General features: G+C 35.4%; 2 protein-coding genes across 2 annotated transcripts in view; one reads left to right on the top strand and one right to left on the bottom strand.

The window, feature by feature from the left end:
• The window catches only part of LOC129943097 (PHD finger protein rhinoceros), a 159,489-nt gene that overhangs the window by 16,016 nt on the left and 124,342 nt on the right, over positions 1 to 19,131 (bottom strand). The window contains exon 4 of the mRNA XM_056052325.1: positions 18,485 to 18,604. Within this exon, the coding sequence (XP_055908300.1) occupies positions 18,485 to 18,604 (120 nt within the window). The remainder of the gene's footprint in view (positions 1 to 18,484; positions 18,605 to 19,131) is intronic.
• LOC129943109 (nematocyst expressed protein 4-like) lies at positions 3,754 to 12,574 on the top strand. The gene is made up of 3 exons (XM_056052344.1): positions 3,754 to 3,851; positions 3,930 to 4,235; positions 11,981 to 12,574. The coding sequence occupies exons 1-3, from the start codon at positions 3,831 to 3,833 to the stop codon at positions 12,110 to 12,112; spliced, it is 459 nt and encodes a 152-aa protein (XP_055908319.1). The 5' UTR covers positions 3,754 to 3,830; the 3' UTR covers positions 12,113 to 12,574.

Genomic DNA, 19,131 nt, shown 5'->3' with positions numbered 1-19,131 from the left:
GGATTTCTGGGTTTGAGAAAAGTTTTGTCACAATAATGTAGATGTTTCCGTTGTTTTCCAATATTTAATTTTGTATGTCAGCTTACTTATCTAAAAAAACTACTCCTTCTGCCTAACAGGGGGGGATTTAGACCCCCTGTCTCATACCATTTTGTTTCTTCTACCTTAGTCTTCTCACTCCAGAACAATATTAAACGTTATGGCAAATTTTATATTTTTGTAATTCGTAAATATTTTGTAAAAAAAATGTTTTTTAGCAAATTTTTGAAGAACTGTGTTCTGAAAACCCTTACATTTACAGACACAACCTTGGGCTTAAATTGTAGTTAATAGAACATAATTATATAAAACAAAATTCTCCTTCAGGGTAAAAGTTACCAATGAGCGAAAAAGTGCGAAATTTTCAGACAAATTTTTTGACATCTTTCATTCGGCACGGTGGCGGCGATCGAGGTCGGAAACTTGGGTTACTAATTAGATCAACATCATAAACAAGTAACAAAAAATCAGAAATACCGGAATAGTAGTTATTGAAATGCTTCACTACTAAAGACAATTAAATAATCAATGATTTAACATAAGAAATTGTGAATGCAGAAAAAGCAAAAAGCTTTGTGGTAAAATATCTTAAATCTACATAAGCAATTTTACTTTTAAGATTTATATCGAACATAAAAACAACTTAAGATATTTTACCAAAGTCATTTCTGCCTATTATTTGATAAACAAAGTAAATTGATACATAAGGCGAATCATCGTCTACTTTGGTTCTTTTGCCTTTTAAAAAACCCTACGAATTAGACTTAAGTTATTTTACAAAAAACCATAACTTTTTTGTTTTAAAGGAATTATTAACGAGGATAAAATACAAATATTGTTTGTGGACAGAATATATAAAAAAAGGATTGGTAGCTCAAACGATTTAAGTGGACTTAATACCCTTTAAAGATATAAAGGTTTTCGACCTGGATGTCTAAACGCAACATGACAGCAAATCGTGGACCCGTTTTCGAGTTATTGAATTTAAAGGGACAATATTATTATCTCAAGAACCAGTTGAGATATCGACTTCAAATAAATTTTGTTATACAGATAGGAATTGTTAGCTCAAAATATCTTACGAACCAATAATGCTAGCGACTTGGATTTAATTTTATGCATGTAACGTGATACCAAACTAATAAATAAATAAATAAATTGGGTGGTGCAACAGTCCGTTGAGATATAGATACAACTCTCAACCGTTCCTGTGTTTGAGTACTGTTGTCAGGGATGGAGGGTACCTACAGTTTTAAGCCGAATCCGACCGGCAAATTTGAGAAAACACTTTGATACCAAACTAATACAATTTAAAAAAATATTCAATCAAGGCTTTTTTTAAAAATAAAAAAGGTAAAAGGTAAAGACAATTGAAACATGTTATCAATTAATTGATACATTGGTATTATGAACGCGAGTTTATCATTTTTTGATCAAAAATCTATTGTGAATAGTGCCTATTTACTTTTGGCCAATAATTTTGATATGAGTCCCGTCGATAGCACCAATAAAATTTGGAATACTGCTCTTTTGAAAAAAGTATATCTTGGCCTGGCGTTCTTCTTCTTTTGAATAGTTAAATTGTATCCATTTAGGACAAATATTTGTTTATAAGACATTTAAAACTTCTTTCAAAACAACTGAAAACGTTGGTTGCGCCATACCAATGTTAAAATCGTTCCCAACACTCAACTGGTAGCTTCGTTGCGCAAGGAATCTTAAGACAGCTGAAAATTTTGGTTGGTTTTAAATTGTCGTTGATATCTAAAAATACATTAAGGAAGGAATCTTTCGAAGTCTAAAGTTTTGAATGAATCTAAAATCGAACCACATTAGATTAACTAAAAAAGATCTTTTATCTATAGGTACATACTCGTACTTATGTATGTTCAGCCAAATCCATCAGATTTGAAGCATCGTGTAGTTTTCTTCGAATCTTTGCTTGCTCGTAATCGTAAGTATTTTCTTCTTCAATTTCATTTTCAGCGAAAAATAGTTCAATAGTAGACATGCTTTTGGCTTTCGCGATCCGTAAAATATTTTATCAACAAGGAATTTGTGGAAATTTGATAATCAACAAATATTTTGACAACCATAATACCAAACTTCCAATTTGAATCATTCACAATAAATCTAGTTTCTGAAGAGCGTTCACAGTTTATCAAACATTTTGATTGCTGACAACGATAATACCAATTCATCAATTTCATTGAAAAATGTCAACTAAGATATTGATAATTGACAACCGTAATAGAGCTGTAACTTTTTTGACATCTAGTTAAGTTTTGAGAAAAATCGAATTAACAATTTTGTTTGAATAAAAATAAGACCTAAAAAAAACATTACTAAACCTTGGTAAAAATTGATTTTCGACTCAAATGCCTTTTCAACTAAAATTTATAAAAATACAACAGTCAATTTTTTTTATAAAACTTAAGATCTACAAAATGTAATAATGTATTTTGAAATCAAACTATTTCATTATTTGCAAAATATTTGTACACTTGAATGTAATTCAGTATATTTTGCTAGAAAGGAAGCGGATGGAAAATGGAAGTTGTCATCATCGCCGCTTTTGTTTGTATATTGTCTTCTTGATCTTTTCTCTAGGGTGCTGTAGTTTGTATCTATTTCTATTTAAGAGAACATCAAACAACAAGATATCATTTTATTCGATGGATAAAAAGGCTTTGAAAGTGCAGATAATTACAAGATCTCAAACCAGTTGATAATCGTGGTATTTTTTCGAAGAAGTTATCATTACTGGTCGCCAAGATTTTGTGATTAATATCATATGAGGAATATCTTGTAGCCATTGAAACCTACTTAAAGTCATATTTATGCATTTAAAGCGTGAACAAAATCCATTTATTCCTCTTTAAAATAGTCTTTTTTTTTCATTAATATGAAAATGAAACATCTTATTGAAAAGCCCTGAAAGAAAAGTAAAGTCTTATTAAAAAGAAACTAATGGTTCGGTTGACGAAACGACGCGACGATGAGCCCAATATCTCACTTTCGTGGGTCTATGGTCTAGCCTCCAGGAACGTCCGATTTTACGCCAATGGACTATGTTTGTGGGGTTATTAGAAGTAATTTGTCTACGAAGATAAACCCGAGACGATTTATACCTGGGATAAGAATATTGAACAATGAACACGTTATTGCTATCATACAGACCCAAAACAGCTCGAAAATTTGGCCTCTTGACGGCCGCTGCAGCCGCTTGCCTCAAATAATTTTTAAAACATAATGACAAACCCTTATCATTATAATTTTTAAGATAACTTTTTTGTTATAACATAATAACACGTCTAAAAAAAAACCATTATTAGATTATATTTTGCGACAAAACAGACTTGTCGTGAATTATTTTAAACTAAATTTAAAAGATGAACTTTCGTATTGTTAATTTTTTAGTTGAAATATTATGCTAGCTTCTCTCAAAGCAAACCTTTGTTTCAATCCATCAAAGTTCAATTAATGATTTAATGTCACAAATGAATAAATAATGATTAATAGTTTCTTTTACACCTGACAATGAAAAGTTATATAAATACATATGTACAAATAGTGCCACTTCAATTCATTACACATCATAATAAAATATTCATATGCATTAAAATAAGAAAAACAATAAGTTTATTAACATCGTCTTCGATGTCATCAGGAAATGATTTCACTTTCTTTTTTTTTTCTTTATTTGCAAGAAAATGAAATAAGCAAGGGCTTTAACTATAAAATCGAAAGCCCACAATGCCATCAAATTCAGTAGAAGTTTAATTTTTGCTATGCAATATTTATTGCTTATTGTAAGAAAAACAAAAGATAGAAAAGTGCACGATTATAACTTTGTCAAAACTAATAGAAAATTTCTTATTTTAAATCAGGTTCTTTTGTATGGATTATCAGGAAATTATTGGCAAGTGTTTGGGTTTGGTTTTGGACCATTTGCCCCATCACCATTTTGTCCATCGCCATATTATGTAGTTGCACCATCGTATTCGGTCTATCCAGCTTATCCTCCGCCACCTTTGGGATTTTTTGACGCTATACTCCAGACGATATTTGCGAAGAAGGGCAAATCCTATCCTCCGCCATTTGGTTATCCACCACCACCACCACCGTTATACTATCCTCCTCCTCCTCCACCACCAGTGTACTATCCACCACCTCCGCCACCGCCACCAGCACAGGTATGAATTTAAACGTGAAACGGATTAAACCAGAAACGGCAGATAAAACTAACATCAAAGTTTGGTTTGAACTTTGGCAAAGTGAAATAAAGTCAAATTTAAAAAGGGGCTTCCCTGTTTCGGCACTGTGTAGGATGTGGGGTAGGTACAAGGTTAATTGGTGTTTAAGTTTCCTTGAACTTTACATATTTCACAAAACCGAACACCAACCCCATATCCCAGAGGTGTCTTAAGCAGCAGATACTGATAGGACGCCACGTGAGATTTTTCTTTGATCAAACTAATTATAATTTGATCTTTTACCTCAAAATCATTTGGCCTTATTTCACTATGTCAAAGTGGAATATCACCTGATACTTAAAAATTGCCTTATTTTACTTGCTTCTATTTCACGGGAGCACAATTTGTTTTAAGTCGGTTTAAAAACCCATCGAAAGTGTCAAATGGGAGTCAAGATAACACTGAACGAAAACCTATCGAAGGTCGTTGTGGACCACATAACAATTTCTATAGACTTTTTTGAACTTGTGTTGTTTAAAGTTAGTTTCTCAGTGTCGACATTGCGAATAGTAAATGAAGATACAAATTATCGAGTTTTCTGCACAGGATAAGTGTTGTATGTGATAAATATCTAAGTGTTTTTAGAATACGTGTGCACTTTTTTTGTTGTTTCCGTTTTTTAAAAAGTTTTTAAATGTGGTGCGACAATTTTAACAATTTTTGTTTGAAGATATTACGCATGTTAATGTTGTTTGTCTTTAGTATTTTAAGTGAATATTAACCTTCTTTATGACCTACAAATACATGTCCAAGACTACAAGAGTTCCTTGGACTGTAGAGGAGCCTGTCTCTTTGAAAAGCGGAAGAACTTTTTGGTGCACCAGCCATATCACTTGCGAGACGTTTGAGACATAGAAACTTCATAAGGGAACCCTTTTGGCTTGGGAAGGCATTCGGAATTAGGCTTTGAACTGGCGGAGAAAATTAATCTAAACACACAAATTCAATAGAATCACAAAAAAGAAGATATTTGTGGTTACCATTTTTTTTGGAATGGATCGGCAGCGATTGGATTTTTTGAAATTCTGCTGAAAGATTTGGCAGAAAATAATTTAATGGACGAATATGGAAACATATACGATACGCACTATAAGCTGTTTACTACAGTTCCCTTGAACAGACTGTCAGCTTGGTTAGAAAAAAAACAACATCATCAATGAATTTCAAGTTGCATATAGAACCAATTATTCTTTTGTGGACCAAGTTTATAATCTTTCATGCGTCATTCAACTTCAACTCAGCCAAAAAAGAAATTACGCTTTTTTCCATCGATCTTAAGGCTGCTTTTGAAAGCATTGACAGGAATGGTCTTATTTATAAGTTGTCGATTCTGGGAATATCTTCGAAGATACTGTCTACTATAGTCTCTTTATAAGGATACTACTGCAGCTGATTGGGATGGTTCGTGTTTGTCAGACTTCTTCCCCACTAAGAAAGGTGTTCGTCAAGGATGTGTGCTGAGCTCTCTTCTTTTTCTTCTGTTTTTAAAAGATCTTTATGCGCAATTTCCAATCAGTATTGTTTTAGACGACCTTCAAATTAACGCCCTCTTATGCGGACGATTTTGTATTGTTGTCAGATAATCCTTCCAATGTGCAACAGATAATCGAGAATTTTAAGACCGCATTCAATGAAATCTTGAAATAAATCTTGATAAGTCGGAAATAGTAATATTTCACAATGGTGGAAGAAGAGCAGCGTGCGAAGAATGGTTTTACAATAATTCTGAAATAAAGGTGTCTAATCAATCCAAATATCTTGGCTTAGTGTTTAATTACAACATGTTTTGGAATGAGCATCTAAGAAACAGATTGGGAGCATCTACACATTCCATCAATGCAACCGTGAGCAAGACTGCTGAGAGACAATACCGTCCAACACTCAACAAGGTTCAAAATTTACAATTCCGCCTCAAAAGCTATTATGTTGTACTGTGCTCAAATTTGGGGATACCGCGAATATAACCATGAAAAGATGCTTTTTACTGCCCGATAATAGACCTAACTATGCTCTGCACATTGAAACAGGTTTAACGAAGGGTTTTCTAACGTCTTTCAAAAGACGAAATCTAAATCTTCCTAATAATAGATTACCCAACACTTTATCGAAAGCCATTATAAACAAGAAAATCTTCTGGGCTAAGGAATGGTTGGATCTTTTTCATGGATGTTGGTTGGATTTTTTTTGACATGAATCTACTTGAATGGCCCAGCTTACATAACATTCTCTTACTGAAAATGAAAGAAAAAAATTGGACACTCTAACTTAAACAATAATACTTAGTGCTAATGGCTTTTTTTTTTATTCATTAGAAAATTTAGAAAAAAACTAATATCGATATCCTTTTTTATTTTTACTTAAAAAATACTTAAAATAAGGTCTTTAATATAAAACTTAAAGCTAACTTAAACTACCTATTCTACCTATAAACTACTTAAAACTAGAACAACCACAGCAGCAAATCTAACTATCCAACGTTTTTTGTTTTTCATATTTTTTTTTTATTATTCCATGTTATATTTTTGTGTTTGTTTTTGTATTTTGTTTGCATATTTTTTTTGTGCCACCATGCCTATTCTACTTACAACTAGACCCTAAAACTATAAAACAAGTATGTAAGCCGGTCAAGGCTTAAAACCCCATCCCGACTACCCACTATCAAGTGCCGATTGAAGCCACCAAAACTGGTTCTCCTGCTTCACCCTATCAGTTCGGCCCCGCTCGGACACAGCCCTACTGAACCGAAGGAGCTCTGATCCGCCTTGTGCCATGACGTCCCGATTGTACAAAAGTCGCCTATCCACGGTTCGTCGTCTGACGTGGTAGATTAGAGGAACTGCCAATCTATTCTGTATCAGACCGTATTTGTCTAAAAAGAGGAATGCCTCTGGTGGAATAAAGCCACTCAAGCGTGTACTTTCAAAATACTCGTCGTTTGGATAGAACGCCCCGAAAACTAAATTGTTGGTCAAAGACATAGCTCTTGCAACGTGACCTCGAACGAGTTTTATCACGAAATTGACAATTCTGTTGACTCTAGCCCCGTTGTATAGGACCTGGTTGGAATAGTAATTCACATAAGAAGATTCGGCTGTACGATATAAGCCGGTACAGCGTCGTAAACACTCCCACTCGAACACCCCAAACTTCTCCATCTGGGAAGGGGCAATGTTGAACCACACAGGACACTCATAAACGATCATTGGCCGTATGAGGGCCATGTAGCAAATAGCCTTCACTCTGGGGTCAAGCCGACTGCTAAAAAAAAACCGTTTCGTCAGAGCGAAGGCTTCTCTGGCCCAGGTTAAAGCAACATTTATATGTCTGTTGAAATATAAATACTGATCTAACCAAATACCAAGATACTTCACTACACTTTTGCTCGCCAATGGCTGGCCGCGAAGATCAACGATGACCATCTTGGGGCAATTCTTGCACGTATCCCTCGTGGCTCTAGCCAACGGAGTCCGTAACAGATTTGTCTCCGACTTCTGGACATTTATTTTCAGTTTCCAGTCGTCGCAATATCGCTGAATCTTGTTGAAATCACGCTGCAAGAGAATTCTAATAACCTCAACCTTTCAGGCCGTTCTGTACGCAATTAGATCGTCGGCGTACGCAATTGCCTTTGTAAGACTACCTATCAGATCGCTGGTGTAAATGCTGAAGAGAATCGTCGAATTCACCGCTCCCTGTTGAAGACCATTTTTAATTGAGAATGTTGTGGTAGAAGTTACATTGCCACTTTTGACAACAAACTTTCTACCGTTAAGCATATCATAAAGTATATACAACAATGGCTTGCTAATGCCAACCCTGCTCAGTTTTAGGTAAAGACCCTCTAACCATACGGTGTCAAAGGCCTTTTCCAAATCAACCAGGACAGCACCTGTGCATTGTTGTTTTGATTTATTCCATTGGATATCAGAATCGAGTTTCGCGCAGCATGAATTGTGTCGTGACCCGCCTTGAACCCGAACTGTTTATCCGGAATTATTTTGATGTCCGCACACCACTTAGTCACAGCCCTATTGATGATCTTTTCGAAAACTTTGCTGATGCTCGGAAGAAGACTTATCGACCGAAGATTTGACGGGTTGGAGTTGTCCTTTCTCTTCTTCGGGAGAGGATGAAACACAGCGGTCTTCCAATGTACTGGATAATATGCATTATTCAGTGCATTATTGAAGAGTGTGGTGTAAATGTTAATTGCCTTCATCGGTAAATGTCTTAGTACAACGTTGGATATACCATCGACACCTGCTGACTTTTTGTTTTTTATTGAATTGAAGACGAGCTCTATCTATCTGTAAACAAAATTTACCTAATATGTAGGAAAGCGGTTTGTAACTTAACAATAAACCAGTGCCCTATTTCATAAAAAATTGACAAAAGATAATTCTAAAAATGTATTTATAAAACTTGTTTGACAAATCTGTTTATCATAAGATATTGACACTGACAACTTTGTTATTGTCATATACTGACACATTTACCATGTACATTTTGTCATACTTACCTATTTAAAAGTGAATTGCATAAAACATAATAAAAATCGATTTTTTTAAAATGAACAATTTTCTCAAAATAAGTGTTTTAAAAATGTTTCTTAAAACTATGGTCCAATAAACGATTCGAAATCATTGCAACCTTTGAACCGAAGTATTTTCAAGACATTAAAATCATATTTCCATAAAGAAGCCCGAGTTTAGATGAACCAGCATAAAAGCCGAAATTGGAAAGGATATCAAGCTGGACATTTAATTGGTAATTGGAGCTTAAGAAATCTTCCTTTTAGATCACTTTTTCACCATACCAGTAGAAGAGTCCAGATTGGAGTTGAACAATCAACAACTCTTCCCCCAGAAACTGCTGTTTCATGTCTTGAAATAATCTTGGAGACATAATTCCAACTACGAGCATTGCATCGTATACTTGCATTCACACCGAAATTGAAACACATACTTCATCATGTGCCAGTAACATATCGCCAAAAATTGCAGTGCCAATTTTTTCAAGACCTAGGCAACTGGCAGAGGTTATAAGTTCTCCCAATTCTATTCACAAAAATGACAAAATTAAGGCTTAAAAAAAAAAATAGTAAGAGTAAGTCTAAGCCGGCTGAGGATCCCAATATCTGTGCCGAATGTTAAGGAAAACTACATATATTTCAAAAGAAAAAAGAGGCTGGGATGCGACCCACACTGATAACTTCCCATCCCGTCTGTCGATTTGCTTGCTTAAAAGTTTGTCTATATGTACTCGTATCAATTTTTACCAAATTTGCGTACTATTTTTTGTAGATTTTATTTCTTATGAAAAAACGGACTATTGGATTTTTATATAAAAATTACTGAATATCGAAAACAATATTTTCTGTAAAATAAAATAAGTTTCAAGCCAATATTTTTAAGTTTTGAAAAGCTATTTGAGTCTAAAGTAAATTTTTACGAAGTTTTAGTATTGTTTTTTTAGAGTTTTATTTTTTGTAAAAAAAACTGTCAATTCGATTTTTAAAAATTTTACCAAATGTTGAAAACAATATTTCTTATGAGATAAAATTACTTTGAAGCCAATATTTAAAATTTTGAAAGAGATATTTGAGTCGAAAATCAATTTTTACCAACCTTTATTTCAAACTTTAACTGAATGTTGACAACAAGATTTTTTGAAAGATAAAAGTAAATTAAAGCCAATATCTCAAAGTTTTGAAAAGATATTTGAGTCGAAAATCAATTTTTACCAACTTTTATAAATTTTTTTTTAGTTTTTTATTTTTTGTAAAAAAACTGTCAATTCGATTTTTTTCAAACTTTAACTGAATGTTGACAACAAGATTTTTTGAAAGATAAAAGTAAATTAAAGCCAATATCTCAAAGTTTTGAAAAGATATTTGAGTCGAAAATCAATTTTTACCAGCTTTTATAATTTTTTTTTTTAAGTTTTTATTTCTTGTTAAAAAACAGTCAATTCGATTTTTTTCAAACTTTAACTGAATGTTGATAACAAGATTTTTTGAAAGATAAAAGTAAATTAAAGCCAATATCTCAAAGTTTTGAAAAGATATTTGAGTCGAAAATCAATTTTTACCAACTTTTATAAATTTTTTTTAGTTTTTTATTTTTTGTAAAAAAACTGTCAATTCGATTTTTTTCAAACTTTAACTGAATGTTGACAACAATATTTTTTGAAAGATAAAAGTAAATTAAAGCCAATATCTCAAAGTTTTGAAAAGATATTTGAGTCGAAAATCAATTTTTACCAACTTTTATAAATTTTTTTTAGTTTTTTATTTTTTGTAAAAAAACTGTCAATTCGATTTTTTTCAAACTTTAACTGAATGTTGACAACAATATTTTTTGAAAGATAAAAGTAAATTAAAGCCAATATCTCAAAGTTTTGAAAAGATATTTGAGTCGAAAATCAATTTTTACCAACTTTTATAAATTTTTTTTTAGGTTTTTATTTTTCGTAAAAAAACTGTCAATTCGATTTTTTTCAACATTTTTCAAAATGTTGAAAACAATATTTCCTATAAGATAAAATAAGCTTGAAGCCTAAATTTCAAGTTTTTGAAAAGATATTTGAATCGATATTCTATTTTTACGAACTTTGAGTAATGTTTTTTTTTAGATTTTTATTTTTTATAAAAAAACTGTCAATTAGATTTTTCTCAAAATTTTATCAGATGTCAAAAACATTATTCTTCGTTGCACAAAATTGTTTTAGAGATGAAATCATATTTCAGTCGTAAAATTTTGGAGGTGACAAATTTTTTTTTCCAGTTTTATTGATTTTTAAAAAAACCGTTATATTGATTTTTTTCAAAAAATATACTTGTTTCGTATCACGTTACAATATATTATATAAAATTTAATTCAAGTCTCTAGCGTTTTTGGTTCGTAAGATATTTAGGGTTAACCAAAATTTTCACCTTTTTTTCAAACTGCTATGGTAAAAAAACCACCCACGCAATTTTCTTGAGAGCCCTTTCTGCATCTTTCTGCCTTATTATCTGTATAACAAAATTTATTTGAAGTCGATATCTCTTTTGGTTCTTGAGCTATGGACGTCGAAAAAAACGTCGCGAACGTACGGACGTACAAACGTACGTACACACGCACGCACAGACATCTTTCTAAAAATTTTTTATTTCGACTCTAGGGACCTTGAAACGACGAGAAATGTCAAAATTTTCAATTTGACAAATGGGACCCATTACAATAACTTCCTATGTGAAGTTAAAAAGAGAAACGCACTTAATACATTTTATTTTCTTGTTATTTTTCATGAATAAATCAATCATTAAGATTTTTGAAAAACATACATTTTATTTTACATAAATGAAAAAACCCCATCGATTTTTAAAAAAGCACGCAATTAAAATTATCTACAATAATTTTGCTTGCCTAAAGTCCATTTGATCAACTCTTATAGAAATTTTTGAAACGCATTTTGTTGCTTAAATATTTTGTTTGTAGAGTTGAGCTACATACAATTGATGTTATCGAACATCATTTGAATTAAGGTCCGTTTTTGTATTTATTGATTAAAGCTGTTATTTGTTGCAATTTTTTAAAACTGGTTTAATCTGTTTGACGCAAGAAAATATTTTAACATTTTATACAAAATTTAAAGTTTCTTATGCTTGATTTCTTAAATTGTTTTAACTTTTGAAATTTCAGCTTCCGAGCATACAAGACCAAATTATTAAAGTACATATTACTAAAGATTATGGAGATGAGGAAGGAGATCATCATCATCATCACCATCATCATGATCATGGGCATAATTCGGATTACAATAATTGGGACTAAGCTCGAAATTTGTATTCTAAAATTTGTTTGATTTTTTTATAATTATTTAAGTTTTCCAAGAACAAAAATTTGTAAAAGAAGAATAATAGAAACCAGTTTCCAGTTCGGTATTGACATTTTGGCAGTTATTTCAAATTTACACAAAAGGCTGATCAACCAAAAATGCTATAAGAATATGTCAAGTTGACGCATGCTTAACAAAAGGCCTGCGTTAAGATTAAAACATCTTCATTTTGAACATTGAAACCAAACCGGACCGTACCGGACATACAAAAAAATCAAAACAAGAAATCGGAACAAGGGATGGTGAACAAGTTAAAAATGGACAGTACCGTACAAATACTTTACACAAATATTTTGAAATAACAGAAGATTTTTAAATAAATGGTGGTGGTTTAAAATGATTTTTATTGTAAAGAAAGAAACTTACACAAAAATAAAAATACTTGAAAAATTATCAATTATGACACGCTCATTGTTTTGATTTGTAGTTTTGTTAGACTTTAGATAATATTCTGGCAGCTCGATGTCTGACAACTGTTCAAAATCACTGCAAAAATGGTAAAAACCTTGCAGTCAAATATTTGCAAAGACAAATTTGGCACCCTCTTGGTATTCTTACTTACTTACTTACTTAAGGTGGCGCTACAGTCCGGGGCGGACCTGGGCCTCAACCAACAAGCGTCTCCAGCCAGCTCGGTCCCTAGCTAGCTGTCTCCAGTTTCGCACGCCAAGTTGGTTGAGGTCCTCTCCCACCTGGGTGCGCCACCTGAGTCGCGGTCTTCCTCTACTGCGCCGTCCCTCGGGATTGGATTCGAAGACCTTCCGGGCTGGAGCGTTGATGTCCATCCGCTCTACATGACCTAGCCATCTAAGCCGTTGGACTTTAATTCTGCTAACTAGGTCAGTGTCGCTCTACAGCCCGTACAGTTCGTCGTTATATCTTCTACTCCATTCTCCATCTATGCGTACGGGACCAAAAATCACCCGAAGAATTTTTCTCTCGAAGCATCCTATGACGCTCTCATCTTTCTTTGACAGGGTCCAGGCCTCAGCGCCATAAATGAGAACCGGGATGATGAGTGTCTTATAGATGGTGATTTTACATGCTCGAGAGAGGACTTTACTTCTCAATTGCATTCTAAGTCCAAAGAAGCAGCGATTTGCAAGAGTTATTCTTCGTTTGATTTCAGCGCTGGTGTCGTTGTCTGCATTAATAGCGGTGCCTAGGTAGACAAAGTCCTTAACTACCTCAAAGTTATAGCTGTCCATGGTGACGTTTTGTCCAAGACGTCGTCGTTCAGTGTCCTTTTTTGATGACAGCATATACTTGGTCTTGGCCTCATTGACCACTAAACTCATCTTTTTCGCTTCCGTCGCAATGCTCAAAAACGCTCCACTGACATCACGCTTTGATCTTCCAATTATGTTAATATCATTTGCGTATCCGAGTAATTGGATGGATTTTTGGAAGATTGTGCCTCTAGTGTTGACGGTTGAGTTTTGCACAATTCTTTCCAGAACGATGTTGAAGAAGTCGCATGACAGTGCATCGCCTTGTCTAAAACATTTGTTGACATCAAATGCATCGGTAAGATCTTTTCCGACCTTGATAGAGCAGCGTGCATTCTCCATCGTCATTCTGCACAAACGGATAAGTTTGACAGGGATGCCAAAACTAGACATTGCTCGGTAGAGCTCTTCCCTATAAATGCTGTCATACGCGGCTTTGAAATCGATAAAGAGATGGTGGGTATCGATTTGAAGCTCCTGGGTTTTTTCCAAGATCTGCCGTAGTGTGAATATTTGGTCGATAGTGGACTTTCCTGGTCTGAAGCCACACTGATAAGGACCAATCAGGTTGTTGACGAATGGCTTCAGACGTTCACATAATACGGCAGAGAGGATCTTATACGCAATGTTAAGGAGACTGATACCTCTGTAGTTGGCGCAGTTAAGAGGGTCTCCTTTCTTATGTATCGGGCACACTATGCTGAGGTTCCACTCATCGGGCATGCTTTCTTCCGACCATATTTTGCAGGTGAGTTGGTGCATGCTCCCTACCAAGTCATCGCCTGCTGCTTTGAATAGTTCGGCGGTGATGCCGTCAGCTCCAGCAGCTTTGTTTGACTTAAGTTTAGATATAGCTATCTTAACTTCGTCAAGGTCGGGTAGGCGGAATTGTTGATCTGCGTCGCCGAGGTTGAGTGGTTCTATCTCCCTTACAGCGGAATTCGGTTCTTCATCGCCGTTATATAATTTGGAGAAGTGATCTTTCCATATTCTCAGCATCGACTGTGGTTCTACTACGATGTTCCCTTGATCGTCTTTACAGGCTTCGGTTCGTGGCTGGTACCTTGGGAGGTTTTCTTTACCTTTTGGTAAAATTTACGAACCTCATTCCTGTTGTGACATCCCTCTATCTCCTCGATCGCGCGCTTCTCATGCTCTCTTTTTTTCCGTCTAAGAAGCCGGTGTTCCTCTCTCCTCTTCTGCTCGTAGAGCTCGTGAGCAGCTCTAGTCCTTTTGTGCAGCGCCGTTTTGTATGCCTCTTGTTTCGCTGCGTGAGCTTGCCGGCATTCGTCGTCAAACCAGGGGTTTCGCTGTGGTGGCCGTGTGAAACCTAGTACTTCAGAGGCGGCATCTCTGATGGCTGCAAGGCAATGTTGCCACTGGTTTTCAACGCTTAATGCAGGAAGCATAGGACTCCTTAGGAGGTTATTAGAGACTCGATGGGAAAAGGACATGGCAGTCTCTGGCGATTGAAGCCGTCTAACGTCGAATCTTCTCACAGTACTTCCTTGTTTTGGCTTGGATCGGGATATCCGTAGCCGTACCTTGGCTACAACGAGGTAGTGGTCCGAGTCAATGTTGGCCTCTCGGAATGTTCGGATATCCTGGATACTGGAGAAGTGTCGTGCGTCGATCGCAATGTGGTCAATCTGGTTGACGGTTGATTGATCAGGAGATTTCCATGTCCCCTTGTGGATATTAAGATGCGTGAACTGCGTACTAGCTACCAGAACGTCTCGCCCCGCAGCGAAATCGACCATCCTGAATCCGTTGTCGGAGGTAGTGTCGTGCAGGCTGTATCTCCCGATTATGCCACCAAAGATGTCTTCTCTTCCTAGCTTGGCATTAAAATCTCCTAAGACAATTTTAATGTCATAGCCAGGGCACTGCTCATATGTCTTGTCCAAGAGCTCGAAGAACATATCTTTGGTGTCTTCATCTTTCTCCTCTGTTGGGGCATGCGCGCATATTAGGCTTATGTTGGCGAATTTAGCCTTGATGCGGATTGTCGTGATGCGCTCGCTCACACTGTTGAAACTCAAGACTTTTTGCCTGAGCCTAGTTCCAACAACAAATCCACACCCAAATAGACGCTGTCTTTGTTCTCGGTAGCAGTCGCCGTAGTAGATGTCGCAGTCTTTTAGTTTGCGTTTACCCGGTCCATCCCATCGCACTTCTTGGATGGCTGTAATATCTGCCTTGCAGCAGTTTAGGGCTTCCGCTAATTGTTCGGCTGCACGTGGTCTGTTAAGGGACCTAACATTCCACGTACATATCCGAAGTTCGTTGTCCTTATTTCGTTTGCGTGGGTTGTCAACAGTGAATCCGTCCGTATCCGAGGCTTGTTGTTGCTTCGAAACTATGATGTTTTTACGTGGCCAGGAAGTCACCCCGACGGCACAACCCCCAACCTGGAGGGCCAGATCCTTAGTATAACTCCAAGGAAGGGGAGCCGGATGAACCGCTCCTTATAGGCCTGGGCTCCGAATATGTCGAAGAAGCCCTATAAGGTGTTCACTAAGTAGTTCGACCTTACTGGAACTGTAGACGCCACCGTTGATTCTATCTCGAGAATTCGTCCGCTGCCGCCTGGATAAGGAAAGGTGCCTTAGTGGAAACACCTCTCCCCCCCTCTCTCGTTTGCTGCCCCCAACAACTTTCCTCTTGGTATTCAACAGAGAAAAAAGGGTACAAATTTGTGGTAATAAAACAAATTAATGATTGTAAAGAGTCGAGAGTTGTTTTAGCTCGTAATATTGACGAAAACCCAGGTTTGTCTATTTTACGTCAAACTTTGGAACTTGACATTCTAAAAATGACATTAAACCGCCTTTTGTAAAAGGACATAAGTGTTTAGACTTTTCAAATTTAAGTAATTCAAGAATTGAAATAACGTGACATATGTATATGCGCTGGTATAAAATTATCCTGATGTCTATTGAACAACTATCCTATATTCACCTTTAAAAATAAGTTTGGTGTAGCTGTTCGTTAATGAATTTTTAGTGACCAGAACTTTTTAAATATTAAAATGCAACCTTTTACTAATAACATTATTCATTTTATTAATAACATTGTACCAAATAGTTGTGAAAATACAATACCCCCACAAGGTCTAGTCACTAGGGAGAAACTCAAATGGGCTATTAACAGCTTTAAGCCATATAAATCTACAGGTCCGGATGGTATAATTCCAGCTGTACTGCAAGAAAATGCAAGTTTTCTAATACCCATCCTAGAAAACATGTTCAAGGGATGCCTTAAATTGGCATACATCCCGATGTCTTCGAGACAAGTTAAAGTTGTTTTTATTCCAAAAGCGGGAAAATCCAGCCACGTTAACCCTAAAGACCTAAGACCTATCAGCTTATCATCATTCCTTCTCAAAACTTTTGAACGTTTAATCGATATCCACTTAAGGGCAAGTATTTATAAGTCCCTCCATTCAAAGGCTCAACAGGCCTACAACCAAGGGAAATCAGTTAAAACGGCTCTACACAGTATACTACGTACAATCGAATATTCCCTCTATCATAAAGAGTACAAGCCTTCTTAGATATAGAAGGTGCATTTAACAATGACTACACATCTGCAATTGCACGTGTATTGACATTTTTGAAGGTAGATAAGTCGATCAGCGAATTTATTAATCAGATGCTGATAAGCAGGATTATCAACTCAAAACTGGGCGATTTTACTGCACAAAGGGGTTTCAGCAGAGGTACGCCACAAGGTGGTGTCCTATCCCCTCTCCTCTGGAACTTAGTAATAAATGAATTACTAATAACTCTAGAAAGAGAGGGATACAGAGTGTTCGCTTCTGCGGACGATGTTGCTATTGCAGTAACGGGTAAACATCCCAATATACTAAAAGAACTCTTACAAAACGCTTTAAATAAGCTCACCAGATGGACAAATCGGTGTGGACTAGGTGTTAACCCACAAAAAACCAACCTTGTCGTCTTCACAAGGAAGGCCCACTCATTGACTGTCCCCTCATAAACGGTGAACCACTTAAATTCTCTGAACAAGCAAAATACTTGGGTCTCATTTTGGATAAGATTAGTTGGAGACCTAATATTCATGAGAGAATAAACAAATCCACAGTAGCCCTGTTCTCCTGTAAAAAGGCCATTGGTAATAAATAGGGCCTACAGCCCCGCATTACACACTGGCTATATATCTTGGTCGTAAGGCCGATCCTTACTTATGGAGTAGCGGTATGGTGGACGGCGCTAGATATAGCGACAAATCGCGATAAACTCAGAAAAGTCCAACGAACAGCCTGTGTATGGGAGGAGCACTTTCGCTCTACCCCCTCCGCCTCACTTGATTTTCTGTTCCATCTAATACCGCTGGACATTTTTAGCAAGCAAACGGCCGCTTATACAGCCTTACGGCTTTAAGCCTCCTCTCTGTGGATCAATAATGGAATTGGCCACAACACTATTTTGAACTTGTTCAGAACTACAAACAGTAATATCGACTACACCATACCTCATCCTCAGTTTAATAACTATAGCTTCAAAGTGACTATACCTCCCAGGTCTTCTTGGGAGAATACATCATTTTTGAACGATGATCCTATAAACTTTTATAAAGACGGATCAAAAACGCTAGACCATTTAAGCTAAAACTGTTTTTAACAGAAAAAGACATAACGCTCCGAAAGTAAGTTTTGTTTTTGTAACGAATGTTTTGTCTAAAAATTTCAATTATATCAAGTTTTTAAAATATATTTAGAAAAATATTTCAATAATGTCAAAAATGGGTATTTTTAAAACTTGAAAAAATAGTTAAAATTAAAGTTTGGGTTCGAAAGCAGCACTAATAGAATCCAAGGTTTGCTTAAAACTTCATACCTATAGAGCCAAATAAAGACGTATAGTTAATGAGATTTTTTTAAAACTAACTAAGATACTTAAAGATTCGTACAATCTTTTTACAATTTATTGTTAAGAGATATTTGGATTGCTTTAAGCATTTTTGAAAAGGCGTATTTATAAAACCTGATGTGATTAAAATTTAAAGTATATAGTGAGTTTAAAAACGAATTTTTTTAGAAAATGGTCAACTTACCTTTATATCGTATGTAAAGATATTTCCCCATCGACTGCCAATAAATGCTGTACACCATTCAATATCGATAGATTGCAAAGGTTCTTGAATATTAACCGATTGAAGTTCTAAGCCAAAGTTCTGTTTGAAATGAAATATGAAATCAAAAGATAAAAATTACATTAATTAATCCTAAGACAGTTAAATGTATATGTAATGATTTTAAAAGGCGGTTTTCTAAGAAGTGTGGTTTTCAAGTTGGTTTTTGACAGCTGTCTCTTCGTTTCATAATAAATAAACTTACTCTGTTTGTAAATCGTTCAAATGGTTTACTTGGTGATTTGTTTCACGCAACGCCAACGAAACATTATGGGGCGCATTATCGCTCCAGCGTCCAAGATCGGCCGATTTAACACCGCTGGACTGATGTTTAAGGGGTTATGTAAAATCTCTTGTCTACGCAAATAATCTTTGACACCTTGGAAGAGAATATTCGGCGCATCCTTATCTTCATAATAAAACTAAATTTTTGGCTTTAACATTAAATTAAATGTGTTTTATTTTTTCTTGAAAGCCACACATCTTAAAAAAAACACCCTTTGTATAAGAATATTTGGCTTGAAAAATAAAGCTTAAGACGGTATAATTTTAGAAATTAACAAACAAGG

This window comes from Eupeodes corollae, chromosome 1 (genome assembly GCF_945859685.1).
Source record: "Eupeodes corollae chromosome 1, idEupCoro1.1, whole genome shotgun sequence".
NCBI classification, from domain to species: domain Eukaryota; kingdom Metazoa; phylum Arthropoda; class Insecta; order Diptera; family Syrphidae; genus Eupeodes; species Eupeodes corollae.
Note: the sequence above shows the minus strand (reverse complement) of the source record. Positions and strands in the feature narration are given on the sequence as shown.

Excerpts from the sequence above, each read along its gene's own strand:
- LOC129943109 (XM_056052344.1), top strand. The coding sequence starts at position 3,831 with ATGCAATATTTATTGCTTATT. Across the intron at positions 3,852-3,929 it reads TGCAATATTTATTGCTTATT|GTTCTTTTGTATGGATTATC; the intron begins GTAAGAAAAACA and ends ATTTTAAATCAG. Across the intron at positions 4,236-11,980 it reads CGCCACCGCCACCAGCACAG|CTTCCGAGCATACAAGACCA; the intron begins GTATGAATTTAA and ends TTGAAATTTCAG.